Below are 24,931 nucleotides of genomic sequence, written 5' to 3'. Positions count from 1 at the left end.
ATCTGGTCTAAGTTGCAGGCTGTGTCGAGATCCAGCAGTGGCAATGTTTAAAGTGTGAGACGGTGTAATCGGTGCTCCCTAGCAAAAGCCCGGCTGGAACCTTGTGAGTGCTGGCTCTGTCATTTACTAGCCATGTGACCTCAGATGACTGAGGCTCCACGGGCTTTGGTCTTTCTGCCCATGCATGGGTTCAATACCAGGCCCTACTCAGCACTGTTGGGAAAGTCCATGATTTAGCACAGTGCCTTCCTTGTTCTTTCAGGCGCATTCAGGAGGTGTCTCATAAATGCTTGCCCTTATCAGCATTGTTACTTGCTATGTTGTTTGGTATCATCTGCATGCAATTAAAATTATTTTTGAGACAGGGGCTCTCTATGTAGCCCAGGCTAGTCTCAAAGTCGTCATTTTCCATTCTCTGCATTCTTTAAGTGCTGGGATTACAGGCTTGCATCACTCCCCCCAGGTAATCAGAATATGAGTTTTCTGTTAGTTCGTTGACTTTTAGATTCTGTTTGTTTTCTTGAGATGGGGGTCTTTTGTAGTCAAGGCTGGCCCCAAGCTCAATATTTACCGGAGGATAACCCTGAATTCCTGACACTTCTGTCTCTGCCACTCCAGTGCTAGGATTACAGGTGTGCACCACCATGCCTGGGATAGATGTCTTTTAAAAAAATGCTTGTCTCATTTCAGCTTCTTTTTCTTTCAGGTCTTTAGCCCTGCCCCCAGTTACCTGCTCCTTATGTTCTCACAGAGAGGCTGCTCATTCAAATATTTGTGCGGAGTAAAGAATGCCAGAAGAGGTTAATGCTATGCTGAATATTTTATTTATAATTTTATGTAAACATAATTTGCTTTATAGGCACAATATAACAATATAACGAAAGCTCTAAAGCCACAGACACATTAGACAATGTTCGGCTCATTCCGATAAAGCTCGACCTTCCCAGAAGCCTTTGCAGCTCCCTTAAGGCAAACAGAGACACTCTTTATACTTTCTCCAGGAAACAATCACGAGAGGGATAGGAAGGTGCTTAACACAAGAGTCCACAGGGTGCCTGACTGATTCTAGTTGTCCCTCACCCACCCTCCTCTTCTTCAGGGTGATGCTGGCCACACTCAAGTTTTCAGGTTCTGTGTTCTCAGTAGTGGAGAGGTTTTTCATGTGTCACCCATGATTGGGGAGAGATGACTTTCTATGCTTCTCTGCTGTACTTGACAAGACCATCTGGATTCTGAATGTGGGTCAGGTTCCATGTTCCCCGAAGGAGAAGCCTCCTATGGCCAGTGACCAGAAAAGGCTGTTTCTACATGCTAGTAATAGTGCTTTGAGAGTAGTCCTCAATCTACCCACCCCTGAGCACAGTGATGGTGGAAATATGACTGATTATCTGATATTTAGCAAGGACCATCATCTCTCTGGATAGCCAAATGCTAGAGCGTTAGTCACTCCCCGGGGCTAGAAAATAAAAAAAAGTCTGAGGTTGGCACTCTCTTTCTATATTCTCATCCCTTGTCTTATTGGCTGGTGGTACCTGTCCTCATCTTCACATGTGACTTGCACAGTCACAGTAAGGAAAGAGTGGGGTCCACCCTAAAGCTTATTAGTGGGGAAGGTGGGCAACACAGAAACCCTCTTAAAGTCTTCAAGAACATAAAGAAACTTGGAACAACATCTCAAGGTCATGGGAGAGCCCATTAGGTCTTCCAGAAGTCAAAATAAATTCAGGGTGCTAATTGCATGGGTGCCTTTTAGAACTAGCTTAGTTTGTGAGTGACATATGAACCCTTAGGGCAGAAGAGCTAGAAGGAAGCTATTAGGAGCCCCACTGTGGAGGGAGGGAACCTCCTTTTCCTTTAAGGTAACTGTTGTCACCTCAAAGTCCATCAAAAAGGACAAGGATGTTTCTTTCAGGCTGGAAAACTAAACAGGGCATTGTGATCAAGCAGTCTGGCTCCTGATTTCTAAGGAGCCTGCAAGTCAGCACCATGGTTCTGTGTGTTGGAGAGAGGGCCACACACTCGGCATCAGATGCTAGGTAGCCACCAACTGTATCCCTAGTGCTGGTTGCACAGTAGAACAAACACGCTCCAAGAAGGCAAAAGAAACCAATTGTTTCCTCAACCCCAAATGTGGTCCTCAAGGGAGCCCTTCCTTGGGGAAGGTGTTTCTGGGGCAGAAACTTAGAAATAACCATGGTGATTCTGAAGGTTGAGGGTGAGAACCCAGGTGAGTTTAATGACGTCTGAGTCAGGCTTATCCCTGGTGAGTGTTCTTAGGATTTAAATAAACTGTGTGCGACCACAGAGAAGACTGCTCATAAGACATGGTTTCAGAGGAGAGGTCTCTGTAGCTGGTCCTCAGATAGATGTTGTTGACCCATCTCTATCCTAGAAAGAAACCACGCCTTGTCTCCCTGGGTTTATGAATAAGAACCAGGGAACAGGGTTCAAGGGAGGCTCAAACCTTAAGGTGCAGAGGCCAATGCAGAGACATTTCCTCTTGGAGGGTGACAAAGTACTGCTTGGAGAAGTCTGCGTTTATAAGACTGTGGATGCTGCTCCTGGCCTATTCCCTTGCCACCAGCCAAACTGACAAGTGCCATAGTTGGGGGCATAGCTGATCGCTGGCAGGCAGAGTGTCATTGGCCTGAAGAATAATGGGATCTGGACAGGGCGCCGTGACAACGCCTTTCAATCAAACGTCTTGCCCATGCCTGGTTTCAGACACCAGTCCCCATGGTCTTGTGTTAATTTGCAACGCTATTCTAGAACTGTGAAGAAGAACCCGAAGAAGGATGGGTTTGATACGAGGGAGAGGGGAGAGTGTGATACATAGACCAGGGAGGGACACAATACTGCATGGGATGGGATTGGCACTGAATTCCAAACACAACGGTGATCAACAGCTTCTTAGCTCGGCTGACTGCAGACAAACACGACACGCACTGGACTACAGCGTTTGTTCACAGGGGCGCAGGAGAGTTCTCATGGCGGCCCTTTTCTTGCCGGCCATCCTCTACGGTCTCGGACATGAGGGCTTACTGGATGAAGGGCATCCTTTCCTTGTTCTCGCTGTCACCTTCGTGGTCCTCTTCCTCCTCTCCTGCCTCGCTGGTCTCTGTGCTGTCGTTGGCCATCTGCAATTCAACAGAGGTCATGATGGAGGTTATGATGGAAGTTATGTACCTGCTCCCTCACCATCCCTGGGCATCAGACAAAGCACTGTGGGGTGAACCTTTTTCAGAGTGTTCACTCACATAAGAGAAAAGTGCCTCTGAGGACCCCTTCTATACCCTTTACTAACACCCACTAAAGCCCTGCAGCTTCCTTTAATGTCACGTGTTAGCTCTGGAGGTGATCTCATTGGATACATCCTGAATCTCATGATGCCCTAGATTCAGTTTGACTTCATGCTGTCTTCCATCTAGAAGGGCTGTGACATCTTCCCTACCACCAATGCTCCAAATACCCATTCTTTACTATCTTTTTGTTCTTTTGGGTGTCAGGGTAAAACAATTTCCAGAAAGCAAGAGTAATAACTCAACAGGGGCAGAGCAGAGCTCTTGGTCTGAATGGGGGCATTATTTGGCCTTAATTTGATGGGTTCTGCCCCTTGGTCAAACAGATGTAACCCCAGCCCAAGAGCCATCAGAATCTCAAGGGTTCGTGGAAATAGGCAGTGCCTCTAAATGTGAAATAGCTTTGCTGTGGGATAAGGCTCCTGTACACTGTAGAGCTTTGCCACTCATATTGGTTTAATAAAATGCTGATTGGCCAGTAGATAGGCAGGAAGTATAGGTGGGGTGACTAGGAGAATTCTGGGAAGAGGAAAGGCAGAGAGCCAGTTACCAGTCAGACTCAGAGGAAGCAAGATGAGAATGCCTTACTGAAAAAAGGTACCAAGCCACATGGCTAAACATAGACATAAATTATGGGTGAACTTAAGTTGTAAGAGCAAGTTAGTAATAAGCCTGAGCAATAGGCCAAATGCTTTAGTATAAGACTCTGGGTGTTTATTTGGGACTGAATGGCTGCAGGACTGGGAGGAACAGGAACTTTCATTTACATAGCTCCAGTACCAACTATTTTGCCTAAATACTTAAATAAGCTGGTCAGGGCAGCTTTAGAGCCTTCTATGGATGGGGTAAAAGAGACTTATTCACAAAAGCCACAATGTAATTTGCACAGGAGTTCTGGGATCCTAGCCCCTCTCTCCCTAACCTCATGCCATCATTTTCCCTCCAACAGTCTTGTGACTTCATGAGAACTTTAAAAACTATCTCCACGCTGATAACAGCAGCTTGTGTCACAAAAGCGTCCCTTCCTTGAACTGTTCTGTAAGGAGTGAAACGGCCATTACACTTGAGCCATGTTATGGCCACAGTAGACAGGAGCCATTTCTGAAAATACACACTTGGACTGAGAGCTATGGATCATTTTAGTTCTTTTTCTTGAAAAAGACAGATACCGATACAAGACTAGGGTGTTGTTAGTAAAGAATCTAAAAACCACAAACCTCCGTGCTTTCTTTGTTTAGCTTACCTAGAACTTAGGATGGCCAGCCACGCTCAGTGAAGGCCTTTCTAGCTGGCCTAGAAGGACCTGTCAATCTCTAGCTCATAAACGGGACCAAAGCAACTTTCCCAGGTGGTAAATGGACTGAGCACCAGGCTTTGGAGGCATGCAGTCAGAGCATCGGTGCATTGAGGGCTAACCATACACCACCACCCCTCCCCCAAAGCAGCCAGTTTTGGAACAGGTGACTCTGACTTGCTGTCTTCTTGTGGATTGCCTGGATTTTGGGGTTTTGTCCTAATAAACGGGAGTGAATTGAAGAGGAGCAGCAGGAGCATCCGGAGGCAGCGGGCACCATTCTGTTGGGTACATGTAGTGTATTGTTTAGAATTTACTAGGAAGTCTTCCCATTGGTAGCAGCCTAGAGATCACAACTGTAAAAGGTCTTTTGCTAGCCATTCCAGCAATTTTCCTGTCTTTCTCCACTTTCATCTCAACCCGTGGCTAATCCCTCATTCTGGAATCATCTGATCACCCCTGCTCTTTGAGAGTCTGGCCACTGCCTGTATTTCCTTCTTCATCAACTATCTGATGATCCATTTGCCTTTGGAGTTGAGCCGGGTGGGTTCCTCTGCAGTCCACTTACCAGCGGAGTCGGGGTCTTTTCCACATCCAGGATTAGCTTCCCGATGTTCCCTCGGTCGTGGATGCGCTGCATGGCCTCCTTGACCTGAGACACAAGGTGAGACAGAAGTGCTGATTACTGAGACTTGACTCCTGGAAAAAGGGCCTGAACAGTCAATCTGCCGGCCTTCCACCAGAGGTCGCTGCAGCTCAAATAGTGGTCCAGACAGCAACTTTTTGTGGCGCAAATATATACATTCGCCTTGCGTCAATCATACACTCTGACCTTCTCCTGCACGTCTTGTGGGTCCGAACAGTGAAGATTACAATTTTCACAACGAGAATATATATATACACTAAAAGTCAGAGTGGTCAGACTGAATGTTAAGCAGTTGTGAGGGTCGCTTTTGACCCGCTCACTTAGTTAGATGTTACATAACCCTGGCTCATACTTTCGCCAAATAAACCAGTTACCAGGGCTAAACCGCATGATTTCTAGTTGCCAGGATGAAACTGTTTGGCTGTACTACACCTCCCTGTTTGTTGTGAGCCTTCCATTCCACAGCTGTATAGAAAGTGAACTGCAGGGGGCGCTGTGGGGGCTAAGGGAGAAGACACCGAGCCACAGACGCCTGCCTGCCTTACACATCTTTGTGAAATCTAAACGGAAATGCAACCTCTCTTGCCTCACAAAGGTCAATTTATAAAACTTTATAATAGATTGAGTCTAAATATTTTTCGTAAAGTCTCAGAATTTAAAATATTTTTGTTCCTTCGGCCCACAAATATTCAGTAAATGTTGCTTCAAGGCTAAATGCTAGGACATTAAAAAAGAAAAAGAAAAAGAAAAAGCCAGACATAGTTAACTGTGTGTGAGGAATCCGGCCTGTGGCTGATGGAGAACTGTTTGCTTATTTGAAAATCAAAGGCTTCTATTCATTTGGATCCAAACTCACAGAACCATTAAAATGTTTGTGTTCAAATTGCTTTTCTGAGACTTCAGAGACGCAATTCAATTTATGGGAGAAAAACATAAAAGATAATGACTTCATTGCTTTTCGTGGCAAAAGCCTGTAACGGCTTATATGTCACAGTAAAGGGATGGGTAAATAAACAATGGCTTTCACATTCATCTACCAAATGGGAACGTTGCATAGCCGTTAAGGAAAAGAAAGATATATGTCACTAATTATAAAGGAGACACAGCAGGATCAAACGCTTTTGTAATCTTGCTAAATGAGAAAACCTGACAGGCGAACGTTTATTTACATCTCTATAAAAATGTAGATATTCTAAAATGTCTAGGAAGGCTTGCAGGTGTACCTTGGAAGCTAAGTGGAGGAGAGGAAGGCCTTTAAACTCTATCATCCAAATAATGTTATGTGATAGTGTGCTGCTAAATCAACATTTAATATAAATATAATGCATCTTTCAAATGCAGTTTGTTTGTTTGTTTTTGATCACTTTGTGGTGAGAAACAATCTCTGTTCTGTAGACTGATAGTGTCACGTGATTGCTAATTTTTTTTGATCCCGCGAAACAAACAGGTTAATTCCATTTACGTGGGGACTTCTGAAGGATTTTCACACTTGGTCATAGCAACAGGTACCGCGATTGCCCCCTGGCATCTGTGGCAGGTTGATTCTTCGCTCTTCATGGATTGCGACATGTGTGGTTGCTCGTCTATAAAGTAGTGTGGTATGTATCTGCATAGAATCTACATAATTTCCCCACAGACTTTCAGTCCTTTAAGACTCTAGATCACTTTTAACACCAAATACAACATGATTCTGTGCTGTTCTGTCAATCAAAGCATGCATGTTCATGCAATGCCCTCCTCCCCCCAAGTATTTCCTCTTTAAGGTTTGCTGAAACTGCTGATGTAGAATCTGCACATGAAGCAGGCCCACTGTGCTTATGGAAAAGCTCTATGTGGTGACAGATAGTTGTTAGTGTCGCTCTCTGCCCCTCCTGGGAGTCATGTCCTGTGTGATTGTCTCTCCCCTTGAGTGTAGGCTGGAGCTGGGGACCGGCTTTTCTGCAGAGCACAGCAGAAGGGATGGGCTCCCCCTTCTAAGATTAAGTTATAGAGGACCACATCTGTATTGTCATGACTCCAGTGAGGCATGCTTCATTGCTTGGATACCCTATAGAGTCCCGACATGAAAGAGACCTAAGATAACACACCATCCAACAGTCAGGAAGGGGCTGAGACCCTTAGCTCCTCTTGCCAACTACCCCTAAAGAATTTAGAAGTCGACCAGGACAGGCTCTAGAAACTACAGGGAAACCCTGTCTCAAAAAAAAACAAAAAAAAAAAAAAAGAATTTAGAAGTCGAGTCTTCTCCAGCCAAGCCTTGAAATGGGGTCATATCCTGGCTGACATCTTGACTGTAGCCTTGTGGGAGTCAAAGGACCCAGCTAAATCATACCCAGCTTCCAGTACTCTGTCCTGAGCCTATGAAATCACCAATACTTTAAAGTTCACTCCTTTTTTTTTGTGGAGGGGGTAAACGAGGTAATAACTATTTAACATACTCCTACCTTGAATATATAATGCTTAGCTTGCAAGATACATAGAGTGCTCAATTTTCAGGGTAAGTACCCTGAGGCTAAGGAGCATAAGCAATTCACTCAGAGATTACATGGCTGTGGGGAACAGAAGTGTGGTTCAGAATCAGGTCAGAAAGACTTCAAATCCAGCATTTCTCCCTTGATCCTCAGAAGTAGAAAGTAGTAGAAGTAGAAGGTGGTAACAACATCCCTCACAGTGCTCCTTTTGGGTATTAGGAACCCTGGGTACCTTCTGTATCCCAGTCAAGTGCTCTACTACTGAGCTACATCCTTAGCCTCTTGATGGTGGATTCTGGCCAAGCACTTAACCACTATCCCAAGTCCCTCATTGTCAGATTCTAGGCAAGTGCTCTACCTCTGAGCTATGTCCTTATTTCCTCACTGGTAAATTCTGACCAAGCACTCTACAACTGAGCCACACTGCCAGACCTTTCCTTATAATTTCTAGCCAGACACTCTGCTGCTGAGCCAAACCCCTAGCCCTTCATGGCTATGGTAGTTTGAATGTAATTGGCCCCTGTGATCTCATGGGGAGTAGCTATTAGGTGGTGTGGCTTTGCTGGAGTGGGTATGGCCTTGTTAGAGGAAGTATGCTCAGGATACCACCCAGTGTCGCAGTTGACTTCCTGTTGATTGAAAGATGTTCTCAGCTGTTCTTCTAGTACCACATCTGCTTGCATGCTGCCAAGCTCCCCACCATGATGATAATGGGCTGAATCTCCGAAAGTGTAAGTGAGCCACCTAACTAAATGTTTTCCTTTATAAGAGTTGCCACGGTCATGGTGTCTTTTGACAGCAATAGAAACCCTGACTAATGTGAGGGCCAGCCATAATAAGCTAAATATAGACATGTCACCCAAAGAAAGTTCTTTGCCAGTAGAACTGGGCAGTTGATACATTTGATAAGACGCCGGGAGTCTCAGTAGTTTACCCTGAGACAATGCCTAGCTGCAGGAGAAACCACAAACTCCTACCCAAGAACAAACTATTCAAAGGAAATGCCTGGCATTCCAACCATTGTAGATAGGATCCCCTGCCAGCACACATTCACCAGGACACCCCTAGACAAATGTCAGACAATCAGAGGTCCTGAACCTCAGAAACCCCTCATCCCCACCTTTACTACTATAAAAACCCAATTCTAATTGAGCTCAAGGCTCTCTGCGGTTATTCCAATACATTGACACGTGGAGAGACCGAGTTTGCAAACTTGATTAAAATAAAGGCTCTTTGCTTTTACATATGGGATTTGGTTTCCTTGTTAGCTTTGAGGGGACTTCATGGATTTGGGCATAACAACTAACACACTGGCAGATTCTAGGCAACTGTCCTAACACTGAGCCAGGTCTCTAGTCCCTCCATGGTGAATTCTAGGCAAGTATTCTACCACTGAGCTACACTCCAACCTTCCTCTTACATTTTATTTTAAGACAGGATTTCATTAAGTTTCTCAGGGTGGTCTGGAACTCGGTCTGAAGTCCAAGTAGGCAATGAGCTTGTAATCCTCCTGTCTCAGCACCTGGAACAGCCAGGATGACAGGACACAGTTAGATATGCTTTAAGCTGCTTCTGTACTAGGTTGGAGTCCAGGGAAATGCAAAGAGCCGTTTTCTCACAAGTTCAAGTTGATCACGATGCCGGAGGGGGTGGGGGAAGTCGCCTGCAGGGCTGCCTTTAATCTGCATATTTCTGGAAATTTCTCTCAGAAATGAAACATCGCCTTGAAGTCCTGTCTATGGAAAATGGATAAAGGACCAGAAGTAATCTCAAGAGGTCATTTAATTACTCCCACCCCAGTCACGCTGTTTGACGCTCCAGGCTCTGCTATGGTTGCTCCCAGGGCTGTGCAGGAGCCCCACTGGCAGAGTTTCGGAAGGAAGGAGACTACCACATTTGATCAATTCTTCATCACGCACAGTGTGGAGCATTTTGCACGCATGGTGCTATTTCATCCAATGCTGAGCTTCTTGAGGGAATGTTTGCCCCAGCTTTTCACAGATGAGAAACACAGGAGGAAGCATCTGAGAGGTCTGCCTCTGGCTGTCACTCAAACCATGCGGGAGAAGTAAGTGCCAGCTTCTCCCTCTAAGGGTCTGGGAAAAACCTGCTACAGGGCTCTGCTGGCCACACCCCAAGATTGCCCTCCGTTGACACTTCTGCATGGCGCTCAGACCTTACCGCCAATGTATCAGCTTATAAAAGGGCCCCTAATAGGAGACTTCCCTCATGCCCCTTTCTTTTGAAACCAACATGGCATGGAAGAGAAGGGTCTTGTAGGCTTGTGTCATCTAATCCAGGAGCACAAATCACCTGAGACAACAGGACCTGCTCTTTCTTGAATGTGGTATTAACTGCCACATACTGTCACTATGAAATATGTGCTGGATTCCAGAGATTTAGTAGTAGTTAGGAAGCCACCATTTTGCAAAATTAGGCCTGGAGAGATGGCTCAGTGGTTAAGAGCACACGCTGCATTTGCAGAAGACCAGAGTTTGGTTGCTAACATCCATATCAGGTATCCGGTAACTCACAGTTACCTATAACTCCACCTCTAGGGGATTCAGTGCCTTCTTCTGGCCTCCATGGTCACTTGTGCTCACACTGTGTGCTATGCAGGCATCCTTGTGTACACACACACACATGCACACACCTAAAAATCATTTTTAAACATCTTAATTATTTTATAAACCGAAAAAAGAGTGTAAGATATCTCAGTGAGGAGTGTGGAAAATGCCTAAAAGGCCAGATTATGTTATTTAGATATTGGCTTAAGGAAAGCACGTTCAAGTTATCTTCTTGTCCTCTTCTGGATGGGATTAGTAGAACACTTCAAAGTTTCAGCAGTGTCTTGTCAAGTGGACTGTTCCGCTCTTGACTGGCTGCCCCAGGAGCAATGTCTCTTATCCTAGTGACCGAAAATGCTGCCCTCAGTTCTGGCACACTTTACTCCACAACTGAAGATATGCCCGAAGCTCGGCAGGCTGGCTGCTGCACCTCTGCATGCTCCAGATCGCCTCCTGGAGCTTCCCAGTCCTGGCACTAACTCAGCGGACAGCTCAGCTGTGAGCTCTTCCGGGCACTTGTCCTTTGTTGTTCTATGCCTCTTACATTTGACCTTCACAATCTGGCCGAGACTGTAGGGTCCTGGCAAGTTGGGTTGGCCAGTGACAGTAACACTATCCCTGGGCTTGTAACATCCACACTAACCTCTATATTGTAAGCCAATAGAATAACACAGTTAAATACAAACACGAAGCAAGTTACAGGTAAAAGCTTTCTGAGGAGGCACAGGGAGATTTTTTTTTTTTTTTTTGGTTTTTCGAGACAGGGTTTCTCTGCAGCTTTAGAGCCTGTCCTGGAGCTAGCTCTTGTAGACCAGGCTGGTCTTGAACTCACAGAGATCCGCCTGCCTCTGCCTCACAGGGAGAAATTTTTAAAAAGCAGCTACTGAAATTAACTTCAGTAATGTAGTTTATCAACTCTGTCTTACTTAGCTGTAATTGTCAACTCCTTAGTATAACTTAAGAAGGGCATCTCAGTTGAGGGCTTGCCCAGAGCAGACAGATTCTCCTGTGGGTGTGTCTTGTTAATTGATGCAGGAGGGTCTGGACCTCTGTGGGTGGCACCATTCCCTTGGAAGGTGGTCCTGTCCTGTATGCGAAAGCTAGCAATGTATTGATCTATGAGTTATCCAACACCATGTTCCTCCACAATTTCTACTTCAAGTTCCTGCCCTGACTTCCTTCAGTGATGGACTGTGGGCTGAAATAAACCCTTTCCTTCCCTAAGTTTGCTTTTTGGTCTTGATAGTTTTCACAGTGACAGGCTGTAACTGGGACACTATTCAAATGTCTTTCATTTCGATATGTACTCAAAGTGATATTAAGTTATTGATGTGTGTTTCCTCCGCGTTTTAGGAATTTGAGGTATCCTGCAAACTTACAAAGTATCCCAAGTGGACTAGCCCCTCTTCAAATACTCAGAGGCCCCGCATGGCTCATGGACAGCTTCGGGGTGCCTACAGGAATCCCCAGTACAAAGGAAGGTCAGCATATGATAAGGTGCAGAATGAATGCATACCTAAGTGGACAGATGAGGGAGCGAGTGGTTGGGATGCTATGTGGCTGAACCTCACCCATTCGGTTTCCATCCTGTGTCTACCCCACCTCCCGGAATGGGGCAGGCTGTCTCTTGGTGGCCTGCTCTGTGCTTCCTGGGTGGCCTGGAGGGATCTGTTCCTAATCAGAGCTGTGTTCCCCATACCCTGGGGGAGACAACAGCTTCTGTTAGCTGTTAGGCCAGCCAGATGTGTCTCAGCAGCTGGATTTCCCAGGGCTGGGCATTCTAGAAGTTCTCAGGCTATATCCACTGGTACTAGTTTTCCATCCACACAGTGGGAGGCAGGGAATCCGAGTTGTGCCATCTAGACACCCCAGCATTTCGAATCCTGAAGTCACTTGAGCCTTTTCTGAACCGGCTGTTTTTCATGAGACTACTTGGATGAAGACCCAAGCAGATAGTGACACAGGCAATTGGCTCTGCTTCTCCTTGGTAACACTGTTTGCTGTCCTTGGGTTTTGTCTTCCTCCTGCATGAAACAGCAATGCCTATGCTATCTACTCCCTCTTCCATCTGACAGTTCCAAACCCCAGGTACAATGAGTGTGCTCTTTTTTAAAAAAGACTTTTCTATTTTTAAATTCATGGCTTTATCTCTCCCCCCCCTCTCTCTCTCTCTGTGTGTGTGTGTGTGTGTGTGTGTGTGTGTGTATGCACAGGAGTGCTGTGCCCTTGGAGACCAGAGAGGGCGTTGTATCCCCTGGAGCTGGAGTTATCAGCAGTTGTGAACTATCCTACACGAGTACTGGGAACCAAACTCAGGTCCTCCAGGAGACCAGCAAATGCTTTTAACTGCGGAGCCATCTCTCCAGCCCCTGCTCTACTTTGAAGGACCCTCACCTTTCCTTATTAAACAGGTTAATCATAAAGATAAACACTCCACAACACCCTCAAGAATATATGTACTCAAAAGAGAGAGAATGATGCTTGGTTATGAATAAAGCATGGCAGTGGAGAGGGGGTCACCTGCTCATGTATGACAGGGAAGAGCAGTGCACCTCCACAGTGTTCCCTGTCACCCCATGTCCAGCGTTCCTTGCTCACTAACTACCTTCCATTCCTGTGGGGACCCCAGCATTGCCCTGCAAAGCCTCAGGACCTCAGCTGGAATCCAGACTCCTGAATTCATTATATGACATTATCGGCTAATGTTCCTGGGACACCTCCCCCCCCACCCGAAGCGTAGGTAAAGTTCCGCGTGTATTTGTTCTGCCTGCCGTAACAAATTACTTTTGGCATAGTACTTGAAGCACACATTCATTTTCCTGTAGCTCTCAGGGTCGTGGAACTGATGTGGGTCACACTGGTCTAAAATCAAGTTAGCTTCGAGACCATTTGTCTCTCTGCAGGCTCAAAGGAGGAACATGTTTCTTTGGCTTTTCCGGCTTCTAGAACCTTGCATCCCTTCGTCTCTACTACTATCTTCAAAGCCAGCAGTGTAGAACCTCCCCAATTTCCAACTTGAGCCTTCTTGCCTCTGACTTTTAGGGACACGTGTGATTACTCAGAGCCCTAAAGATAATCCAGGATAACACACCCATCTCAAGATCCTTAAACTAGTTTCAACTGTGAAATCACCTTTGCTTTGTGAGGCCATGTGACTCCCCCCTCTACCCCAGGTTCCGGGGTTGAGAATATAGATGTCTTTGGGGGGAACTTACTCTGTCCATCACAAGGTTAGGTCCACCTCACAGAACCACCATTCTGAAGAGTGACCAGGATGGCACATCAGGAATTTGGCACAGTGATTGGCCCAAACTAAAATCATGTGCTGTCTGCTCAGGACCAGGAAGACGTTCGCTACCAGGAGTTACTTTAGGAGGAAACCTGAGGTCTCAGCGCCCTCTATTGGAATTCTGAAAGATAACCAAGTTCTCCCATAGGGCCTGTCCTAGTGGCTTAGGTAGGCTTGAGGAGGTGAGAAAATAAGCCACTCACAGGCTGCGTGCCTCTGTTTGTCCTCTTGCCTCTGGCCCTGCACATGTGACATCCAGACCTGGCTGTGTCACAGGGATTATGTAGTGTGACTGTGAGGACCTGGTAATTGACATGAGGATGGTGAGAACTAAAGATAGCTCACTGTGACAATCTCAGACACGAATGAGTCAGAGCAGGTGACGAGTGAGGGTGTCTGACGTCACCAAAGGGACGACAATGATGATGCACATCCATACAAAGCTCCCCATTGTCATCCTTGACCTTCACTGTTGAACAGCATACCATAGTGAACACTAATTTCTTCTTCCTTGTTGGACAGTGTACTGTGGCGAACATTGATTTCTTCTCCCATCATCCCTAAAATGTGGATCCAAGACTGAACAGGCCCTGGGATTGGAGATGCAGGACTAGGAAGAGGAGAGGGAACAAGAAGGTGAATGGCTCAGAAGGAGGAAGGCCAATGGCAGGCAGGTGTCCCTGGTTCTGATGATGCAGAGGGTGAAGGATCAGCATTCTGGGACTCTTTATCTTTTGTATCTGCCTTCTTCACAGACCCCAAAGCAACCAAGACTCTTGTTCTTCAAACCCATTCTCCATGCAAATTGCCCTAGCTGTTGCACCCAAGGTTAAACATAGACTCTAATGGAGGTCGCAGCCTCCTAATAGAGGTTCTCAGAATAATTTGTTTAAAGCTACTTCATCGTGTGCAGGTAGCCTTACTCACAGAGTCCCCGGGTGATTTGTGTAGCCTCTGCACTGCAACCTAGCAGAGTTCATCTGCTGCCATCAGCTATGCTCTGCATGAAGTCCATTGTGTTTAATACTCAGGCCATGACCCACAAGGAAAATTTAATTGGCTCACAGCATGTAGGATCAGGGGAGCTGTGGAGCAATTATGATCAAACGTGCTTATTTCTATCTACACCAGAACGAGGAGAGATGAAGTTTCCAGAAGCCCAGCCATGCTGGCTCACGGATTGCACTCTTGGTCTTCTGTTTGGTCTCAAGATACTGTGCCTCTCGTCCGTTCTTGGACCTCTTTGCTCATTCCTCTGCCAGAGTCTCTGGCAGAAGAACAGAAGACAAGAGGGATAGCGGAGGCTTCCCCGTGTCATTCCTGCCTGGTGGAGGCAAACCGTGGAGGCAGATTTCTGGCAGGAGCTAAGTCTCTGTGACTGCAGCCATTGCCAGCTCCCAGCTCCCTCTCTGGCATCTGGTAGTCCTGACAATCATAAAGATATTTTAAAGAGATGTTTGTGTCCTTCTTTTTGGCTAACAGTCTATTGAAACAAAGTGGCCCCAAGGAATTGGAATTTCCCCTAGAAATGTCATGCTGGGAAAAGAAAAACAATCAAACATGGTGCCAACCGGAAGGGAAGCTTGTGTCCCAGAAAGGAATTTCACACAGTTCTGACATCTAACCACAACTCTAACCATACAGGAGAGCCTGGAGCTCAGACAATGATAGACGGGGCCACAACTGGACCGAGACAGTTAGGTTATACCTTTTTCTGGCCTCAGCTTTAACCCAAACCTCCTTCCAGAACCCTGGAGATGGACTGTGGGATGGGATGGGGGCTCAGTCCCATTGTTCTTCCCAGAGTGACCACATTGGATAAATCTCCCTTTCCTGGTTTTTCCTCTTACAATTTTTTTCCTCATTAAGAGAGGATGGACGCTTTTAATCCCAGCACTTGGGAGTCAGAGGCAGACAAATCTCTGTGAGTTCGAGGCCAGCCTGATTTATACAGTGAGTTCCAGGTCAGGCTCCAAAGCCAGACAGAAAAACCCTGTCTCAAAGAGTGGATGCATAAATAACAAACACAGCTTAGTGGATGGACCAGGCTCTGACCCTTACAAGCCCAGTAATGGTAATGGTTATTCTTTCCCACACACCTTCAAGACCTTTCTACTGTAGCTGGTTTGTAGATGTCTCAACGTCTTTGTTGGTTTCTTCAAGTCTGAAACCTCTCAGTGGACACACCCATCATTTAAAGTCTTCCAGCGCCGTGGTTAATGTGCTACTGTTTTATCTAGGACACTTCAATCAGCACATAAGACATTCATCAAATCTACTGGAGCGAGGATTGCTATGAATTTGAGGCCAACCTAGGATAAACTGTAAGACCCCATTCCAACAAATAAACAAACAAAATGTGTTAAGTGTACACTCAAACATAGGTCTGGGAAGACTGATGGGCATGTGGTATCTCCAAGAGACTCTGGTGGCGCTGCACTTATACACAAGCTTAGACACAACACTGCCATTTCCTCACTGCTCATGGGCACGAGGACACTGTGGATAGGCAGTTTGACCTGGCTGGAGGACCAGGGAGAAATATGGAAATGAAATAATTGATCTGGGATTTAAAGAATGAGTGGAGTAACAGCCAACATCATTTTAAATGGAGAGAAATTCACAGCAATCCCACTGAAATCAGGAACAAGACAAGGTTGTCCACTCTCTCCATATCTATTCAATAAAATTCTTGAGGTCATAGAGCAATAAGACAGCAAAAGGAGATCAAGGGAATACAAATCGGAAAAAAAGAAGTCAAACACTCATAATTTGCTGATGATACGATAGTTTACATAAGCGACCCCAAAAATTCTACCAAGGAACTTCTACAACTCATAAACACATTCAGTAGTGTAGCAGGATACAAGATTAACTAAAAAAAATAATCAGAAGCCCTCCTGATGATAAATGGCTGAGAAAGAAATCAGAGAAACATCACCCTTCACGATAGCCACAAACAACATAAAATATCTTGGAGTAACTCTAACCAAACAAGTGGAAGACTTGCATGACAAGAACTTTAAATCTTTAAATAAAGAAATTGAAGAAGACACCAGAAAATCAAAAGATCTCCCATGCTCTTGGATATGTAGAATTAACATAGTAAAAATGACAATCTTACCAAAAGCAATCTGCAGATTCAATGTAATGCCCATCAAAAGCCCAGAAAAATTCTTCACAAATCTTGACAGAACAGTACTCAACTTTATATGAAAAAGCAAAAAACCCAGGCTAGCCAAAACAATCCTGTACAATAAAGGAATTTCTGGAGGTATCACAATCCCTAACTTCAAACTCTACTACAGAGCTACAGTACTGAAAACAGCCTGGTACTGGCATAAAAAGAGACAGGAAGACCATGGAACTGAATCAAAGATACAGATATTAATCCACACACCTACAAATGCCTGATTTTTGACAAAGAAACAAAAATATAAAATGGAAAAAAGAAAGCATATTTAACAAATGGTGCTGGCATAACTGGATATCAACATGTAGAAGAATGAAAATAGATCCATATCTACCTCCATGCACAAAACTCAAGTCCAAATGGGTCAAAGACCTCAACATAAAGCCAACCACACTGAATCTCAGAGAAGAGAAAGTGGGAAGTACAGCTGAACACATTGACACAGGAGACCACTTCCTAAATAGAACCCCAGTAGCACAGACACTGAGAGAAACAATTAATAAATGGGACCTCCTAAAACTGAAAAGCTTTTGTAAAGCAAGGGACATGGTCAACAAGACAAAATGGCAGCCTACAGAATGGGAAAAGATCTTCACCAACCCCACATCCAACAGAGGTCTGATCTCCAAAATATACAAAGAACTCAAGAAACTGGTCATCAAAAACAAAACAAAAAAAATCAGATAAAAAATGGAGTACAGACCTAAACAGAGAACTCTCAACAGAGGAATCTAAAATGGCTGAAAGACACTTAAGGAAATGCTCAACATCCTTAGTCATCAGAGAAATGCAAATCAAAACAACTCTGAGATTCCATCTTATACCTGTAAGAACACCCAAGATCAAAAACACTGATGACAACTTATGCTGGAGAGGTTCTGGGGTAAAGGGAACACTTCTGCATTGCTGGTGGGAATGCAAGCTGGTACAGTCCCTTTGGATGTCAGTGTGGTGATTTCTCAGAAAATTAGGAAACAACCGTACTCAAGACCCAGTAATACCACTTTGGGGTATATACCCAAAGGATGTTCAATTGTACCACAAGGACATGTGCTCAATTATGTTCATAGCAGCATTGTTTGTCATAGCCAGAACCTGGAAACAGCCTAAATACCCCTCGACCAAAGAATGGATTAAGGAAAATGTGGTACATTTACACAATGGAGTACTACACAGCAGAAAAAAAATAACGACATAATGAAATTTGCAGGAAAATGGATGGAGCTAGAAAACATCATTTTGACTGATGGAACCCAGACCCAGAAAGACAATTATCACATGTACTCACGCATAAGTGGTTTTTAAACATAAAGCAAAGAAAACCAGCCCACAAATCACAATCCCAGAGAACCTAGACAACAATGAGGACACTAAGAGAGACATACATAGATCTAATCTACAAGGGAAGTAGAAAAAGACAAGATCTCCTGAGTAAATTGGGAGCATGGGGACCTTAGAAAAGGCCTGAAGGGGAGGAGAGAGGCAGGGAGGAGAGCAGAGAAAAATGTAGAGCTCAATAAAAAAAAAGCAAGCTGCATGTGTGCAGGCATTTCTTTCTCTGCTGCTGACTGCAAATGCGCTGTGACTAGCTGTTTGAAGGTCCTGGCACCTTGACATCTCCACAATGATGGGCTTTCACCTGACACCTGGATGTCTCCACAATGACGGGCTGTAACCTGGCATTGTAAGTTGCACAATGATGGGCTTGTATGTTGAAATAAATTCCTTTCTCCCCTGGTTGTCAGTGTGTGCTTTTTCACAGCAACAGAGATGAATAAGAACATGCATTATACAGACAGAACATCCCCGTATTTCCACACCACTCCTTGACTGGCTCCTTCTTTTATACTTGGGCAATGAGGGCTATAGAAAGCTCAGCTTTTGTTTGGGGTTTCATTGAATGCTTCATAATATTCCATTTTCTTTTGAACAGTGTGAAAGGCACAAAGTCATTAAGGTACAAATGACATCACTTAATAACCATGGCACTGGGCTTGTGTTGTGAATAGTAATAAAAAAACTGTCCACCTAAGATAGGAAAAGAAATGAAGATGGATAACTATGAATCACTGGGCCTAATAGATGATAAATTAAAAGCTTTGAAAATGAAGCATTGAGGAATACCACAACGACAAGACACATCTAGTAAAGCCAGCTGGGAGACACTACACTAACCATGCCCATCTCTGGGAGGGACAAAGGACTGCTTGAAATCAAAAGTGAGTGTTTGAGAGCCGAATAATCATGATAAGTGCCCACGGGATCCGAATTTCCCGGTTCTGCTGTGTACTTTCTGATATGAGAGTGATTGATCCTGAAAATTAAAAAGTATACTTATTTTATTTTTAATTATGTGTATGTGTGTGTGGGTATGTTTATGTGAATGTAGGTATCTATAGAGTCCAGAAGAGGGCATGAGATCCCTTAGAGCTGTAGTTACAGTCAGTTATGAGCCATGATAGATAGGTTCTGGGTAACAATTATGGGTCCTCTGCAAGAGCAGCGAGTGCTCTTAACTGTTGAGTCATCTTTCCATTCTCAGCCCCAAGGATTTATGGAAGAATGACTGGAAATATGAAATGCCAGGTCCATGGACTGACCTGCCAGACAGGGAACAAAACTGAGGCAATCCTCATATCCTCCTTAAATAAGCTGCATGAGCATCTTTGTGGTAATGCAGGACATGGAGCCACATTTAAGGAGGAACTTGTTCTCAGAACCATGCAAGTGCAGGGTTAGCACCTGAAAGTGAGTACTGCCTTAAATTTTGTACTCTAGCAACCACTTTGCCTTCCTCTTGTTTGGACTTATACAGATGACTATTATTTTGGAAAGCAGGGTGATGAATTAGCTATTATATTTAAGGCTACTCTCTACTTGGCAATAGGATAGCTAGTGGGAATACTTCAAGGTGTGTTTGTGTAAATATATACATGATTGTGCTTGTGTGTAGGTGCATGTGTTGACCTTGGGAGTCCTCCTAAGTTATTCTCCACCTTATCTTCCAATCACTTTCTATCATGTACTTTGAGACAGGGTCTCTCACTGAACCTGGGGCTTACCAATTATTCCTGGCCTGCTAGCTTCCCGGATCCTCCAGGCTCTGCCTCTCCCGTGCTGGGATTACAGACACATAACACTGTGTGTAGCTTCTTATATGGGTCCTTGAGATCAAACTCAGGTCTTCCCTAGGCTTCTGTGGCAAGCACTTCACTGAGCCATCTCTCCAATCCCCTCAAGAGGATTTTCAAGAGGCCATTAGTAGTGAGCTCTGGCTCAGAAGACACCAGGAACATACAGAGAGTAAAAGGAAAGAAGAACAGAAAGCAAGTCAGAACCACGTGGATGGAGTGATTCATTCTTTTGTTATGAGCATCTGGATGGCATGGTGTCCCTTGGTCAAGCATATATTGTGGTCATATAGAGGTTCAAATGAATTAAACAGAGGTGCAGCCAGACATGCAGCAGAAATCTACCTAATTCATAATAAGTCTGACTAGTCATTCTTATTCTGCCCTATTGTTTAAGAAAGCAAAGGGTTGGGAGAAAATTGTCAAGTGTATTGCTTCTGATAATTACTGATTTAGTCATGCATTTTCTTCTTCTTCTTCTTCTTCTTCTTCTTCTTCTTCTTCTTCTTCTTCTTCTTCTTCTTCTTCTTCTTCTTCTTCTTCTTCTTCTTCCTCCTCCTCCTCCTCCTCCTCCTCCTCCTCTTCTTCCTCCTTCTCTTTCTTCTTCATTTTTAGTTTTTTGAGACAGGGTTTCTCTGTGCAACAACCCTGCCTGTCCTGGGACTACCTCTTGTAGACCAGGCTGGCCTCAAACTCACACAGATCTGCCTGCCTCTGCCTCCCGAGTGCTGGGATTGAAGGTGTGTTCCAGGTGCGCTCTGCTACACTTGGCTATTATGTTTGTTTAATTGGCAATGGATTTGGGTGGTTGAGAAGAACTGAAGTAAGAATCCGATGAATGCTAATGCCAGTGTGTGTGAGGCCAGGGGAGGGAAGGAGAATACAAAGAGATACAAAGAGCTTCCTCTCTGGAAATGCAGTTTCTCAGAAAGTCCTGAACTCCAATATAGACTACACGATCTTTGACTGTTGCTACTGCAGTGGTGGGGGTCAAACCAGGGTCCTCATGCATGATAGGGACACACCCTGACATAACACAGTAAGCCACACCCTGAGTTTGTTGCACAGGGAGGTGTTGGGGATGTGATGAGCACAGACCAGAAAGTACTTTGTCTGGGGAAGAGCCGAGGATGAAAACCTGAGACAGCCATGGAGAGCAAGTGATTTCTCACCTGGGACCTGAAGATGGGATTGAGATCTGTCACCCAGCCAAATGGAAGGTCAGAGATAACCTAAGAAAATATCGTTCTATCTAGGGAATGGGAGGTTAAGATAATCTGAGCACCCGATATTTGTGAAGTTCCACAAAACAATGGGGAACTCAGAGACTATATTTAAAGTTTATTCTTGTTTTGGATTTTTTAGATTTATTTATTTATTATGTATACAATATTCCTTGCATGTATGCTTGCAGGCCAGAAGAGGGCACCAGATCTCATTATAGATGGCTGTGAGCCACCATGTGGTTGCTGGGAATTGAACTCAGGACCTCTGGAAGAGCAGTCAGTGCTCTTAACCTCTGAGCCATCTCTCCAGCCCTGGATGTTTAAGAAAAAGAAAAAACTCCTCAAATCAGGGAAGAGATGGAGCATTTTTGCCTGAGGGGATCTAGTTCCTTACTAAGGATGTGACGACCTTGCTGCCAGATCACGTGGGTTTTATGTGCTCACAGACGGACAACTGAATCTTTTCTAACTACGTCTGAGGGTTTTCACCTGGAATTATCAAAAAGAAGAATTTGTGGACAGGTTAAAAACTGCAAGAAGTTCAGGGCCAAGGAGTTGGTTCAGTTGGCGAAGAACCAGCCACGCATGTGCGAAGACCCGCGTTTAATCCCCTGGACCCAGTGAAATTGCCAAGTGTGATGGCTCATGCTTATAACTGTTCCTGGAGGAGGGAAGACAGGACGGTCTTTTGGGCTCACTGGCCAGCCAGTGTATTCAAATTCATGAGCCCCAAAAATAAGGGAGGGATCACACACACACACACACACACACACACACACGCCGTAAGGAATCCAAAAATCTTTCAAAGCCTTGCACGTTCTTACATGGCCAGTCATATTTGAAGGGGATGACAGTGAACCTCAAAGACACTGGAAGCTACAGTTTAGTAGACTTGGGTGGACCTTTTCCTTAGGTTTGCAGACAAAAGGCTGGGTTACAGGGAACAGGGGGACTTCAGCACTTCAGGGGATTGAGATGCATTGACCAAGTGGCGTGGAGATGACTGACTCTGTGCAAAAAGCATTCATAACAAAGCAATTCTGTACAAGGCGCTCCTTCAGAAAGCTGGCCCTTCCCCGCTTCGATGGAGGGGTGTCTCTGTTGGCTCCTTCCACTGAGAGAGGAAGAATGGGGAGGACCCTGGGCTCCGAAGAAACAGTAGTAGCATGAGTCACTGCTTGCCAGGGAGCTGTAGGAGAGAGCAGAAGCAAATCTTTGGTAATGTAAAGGACAAGCAGGGGCGGTAAGTCCCTGGGTGGCAGGGGATATTGCGCAGTATATCATAGCAGCTGACACATGGCAGGCGCCTGCCTGGTGCTGCCACCAAACAAAGCACCTTATATGCATTCTCTCATTTTGTTGCGTCAGTGCCATGAAGCAGGTGGGAGTCTGTCAGGCTGTCACTTAGGATTGACATAAAAATACTTCCGTTTTTCTTCTTGAGTCTCTGTCACTCATGGAAGAGGGTGGCAAGGAGAATGGAGTTGAGTGAGGTTAATGGCTTGCCCGGTGGAGGAAGGAGAAGCTAGCTCTGGATACAAGCGGAGCTTGAGGCATTGTTGCAATGTGAGAGTAGGAAGCCTCCGGGGATGATACAGGAATGGAGAAGAGGCCTGAAGGCTAAAGGATGCTGGGATTGCAACCCAGGACCACCAATGGACGGTTTCCCCTGCACTTGATTTTCCTAGGTCATTGCTTTTATTCTGTCCTTTGAGGAGGAACTGTTCAATCTATGGCATTTAGGGCCAGACACTTCTCTGCTGTGGGAGTGGTCCTGAGCTCTTGGTTCTACTGTATAGTTGCAGGCAACACTCTCTGGTTGTGACTGATGAATTTCCAGGCTTTTCCAATTGCCACCTTACTGTGCAATTCCCTTTCAGAACTAAAGCATCATGGGAATGGATCATACATATTTGCCTTCCCAGTGGTTAGTGAACATGTGTTTTAAAACAGCATCTTCCCTCCTCTTAATCCCATGTAACAATTTGGACAGGGACTTATATACCAGAGATTTGGTTCTGTTTTGTCCCTGGGACTAGGAAGAGAGCTTGGGAGATGCTCAGTAACAGAACACATTTGATCTCTGACTTCACATGCTCATTGGTTAGAAAGTTTTTTTTCTTAAAATTTAGAATGGAGACAGCCTCAATCACACACACATGGTGCCTGAAAGAGTCATAAACTGATTGATTGTCTTAGTTCCTTTTCCTTTTGCTATGATAAATTACCCTGGCAGAAACAACTTAAGCAATACAGGGTTTATTCTGGCTCACAGTTCAAATGCATAGCCCATTGTCATAAGGAAGTAGAGATAGCAGGTCATATTGCATCTACAATTAAAGAGTAGAGAGTAATGAATACACGCTACTGTTCAGTACCCTATCTTTATTTATGTATATTTATAAAATATTTACATATCTATATATATATGACTAGGATCCTAGCCAAGGGAATTGTGCCACCCACAGTGGGCAGATCTTCTACCTCAATCAACGTACTCATGGTAACCCCCCACAGCCACAGCCAGAAGTGATTCTAGATTCTGTTAAGTCTACATGTCCCCACGGCACTGAAATTCTGGAACTTCTGAATTCAAACATTGCTTCATTTCACAAATAGTGCTTGTCCACCATGAGATAGGCACTGTGCTTGGTTGATTCATGTGAAGAATGAGAGAGAGAGAGAGAGAGAGAGAGAGAGAGAGAGAGAGAGAGGGGGGGAGAAGTCCCTGGCTGCTCTGGAATAATCTTTCTGTACACTGTGACTATATATTACTTTCATTGGTTAATAAAGATCTCACTGGCCAGTAGCCAGGCAGGAAGTATAGGTGGGGCAGCCTAACTGAGAATGCTGGGAAGAAGGGCAGTCAGTGGAGTCGCCAGGAGACACAGAAGGAGCAAAACATGCTGAAGGACAGGTAAAGCCAAGAGCCACATGGCAATACATAGATTAATAGAAATGGGTTCATTGAAGTGGTAAGAGCTAGCTGGTGCAGGACAGTAACTTCGGCCCAGATCCCTGGAGAGGATGAGATCAACACCCGGATGAGGGCTTGTTACCGCTTGGGTTAAGCATCACACCAAACTGGAAGCCAGCGGAGAGTTACAGTGGCGAGTTCTTCAGTTCTAGGGCAGCAGAGGAGGAGTTGGATCCCAGCCTCTGGTCTGTGCGATCATCAAATAATTAGATTTCCACTCAGTGCAGAAAGAACCCTTCAGGATATTGTATTGTTAATTAAGCTCACTCGCCATCTCTGTGTGGTTCCTCAGAAGACCCATCAGTGGAACCTTGCCTGCCTATGTTTGGAGGGGCTGGTCTAGATAATATGATAGTCGGGGGGAATCACAAGATGTGTGCGATGCAAAGAATCACAGGGTTGGTAGAATAGCCCATAGCCCAAAGGGATATGATGAGAATAACCTTACTGTGATATGAGTTTAAGTATTAGAAGCAGAGGGCATGATGGGATTTGTAGGAGGTGGGCATGATGGGATTTGTAGGAGGTGGGCCTGACTCATTCTTAGGGAGGAAGTAGGAGCCAGTAAGAGCCAAAGGTGAGTAGGGACACACATCCCTGCATTAAGAAACACAAAACAGCACTGAGGAGATGGTTCACCAGGCAAAGGCACTTGCTTCCAAGATTGATGACCTGAGTTCAGTCCCTGGAACCTACATAATAGAAGGAAGAACTGATTCCTGAAAGTTGTTCTACGACTTCCTTATGTAAAGTGTCATGCAATGCATGTATGTGTGTTGTGCACACATGCACACACATCCATACACCAAAATAAATGCAAAAAAATTTAAAAACACAA

The 24,931-nt window shown here is 44.9% G+C and overlaps 1 protein-coding gene across 1 annotated transcript in view; it reads right to left on the bottom strand.

The window, feature by feature from the left end:
• Nucleotides 1-3,038: 3,038 nt before the first annotated feature.
• Nucleotides 3,039-24,931, bottom strand: part of Vat1l (vesicle amine transport 1 like) — a 157,568-nt gene continuing 135,675 nt past the window's right edge. The window contains exons 8-9 of the mRNA XM_038312235.1: nt 5,162-5,245; nt 3,039-3,137 (exon numbers count right to left, since the gene is read on the bottom strand). Of these exons, the coding sequence (XP_038168163.1) occupies nt 3,039-3,137; nt 5,162-5,245 (183 nt within the window). The remainder of the gene's footprint in view (nt 3,138-5,161; nt 5,246-24,931) is intronic.

The sequence above is a fragment of the Arvicola amphibius genome, chromosome 15 (assembly GCF_903992535.2).
Source record: "Arvicola amphibius chromosome 15, mArvAmp1.2, whole genome shotgun sequence".
NCBI lineage: Eukaryota > Metazoa > Chordata > Mammalia > Rodentia > Cricetidae > Arvicola > Arvicola amphibius.
The sequence above is the reverse complement of the archived record's forward strand: the minus strand, read 5'-3'. Positions and strand labels throughout refer to the sequence as shown.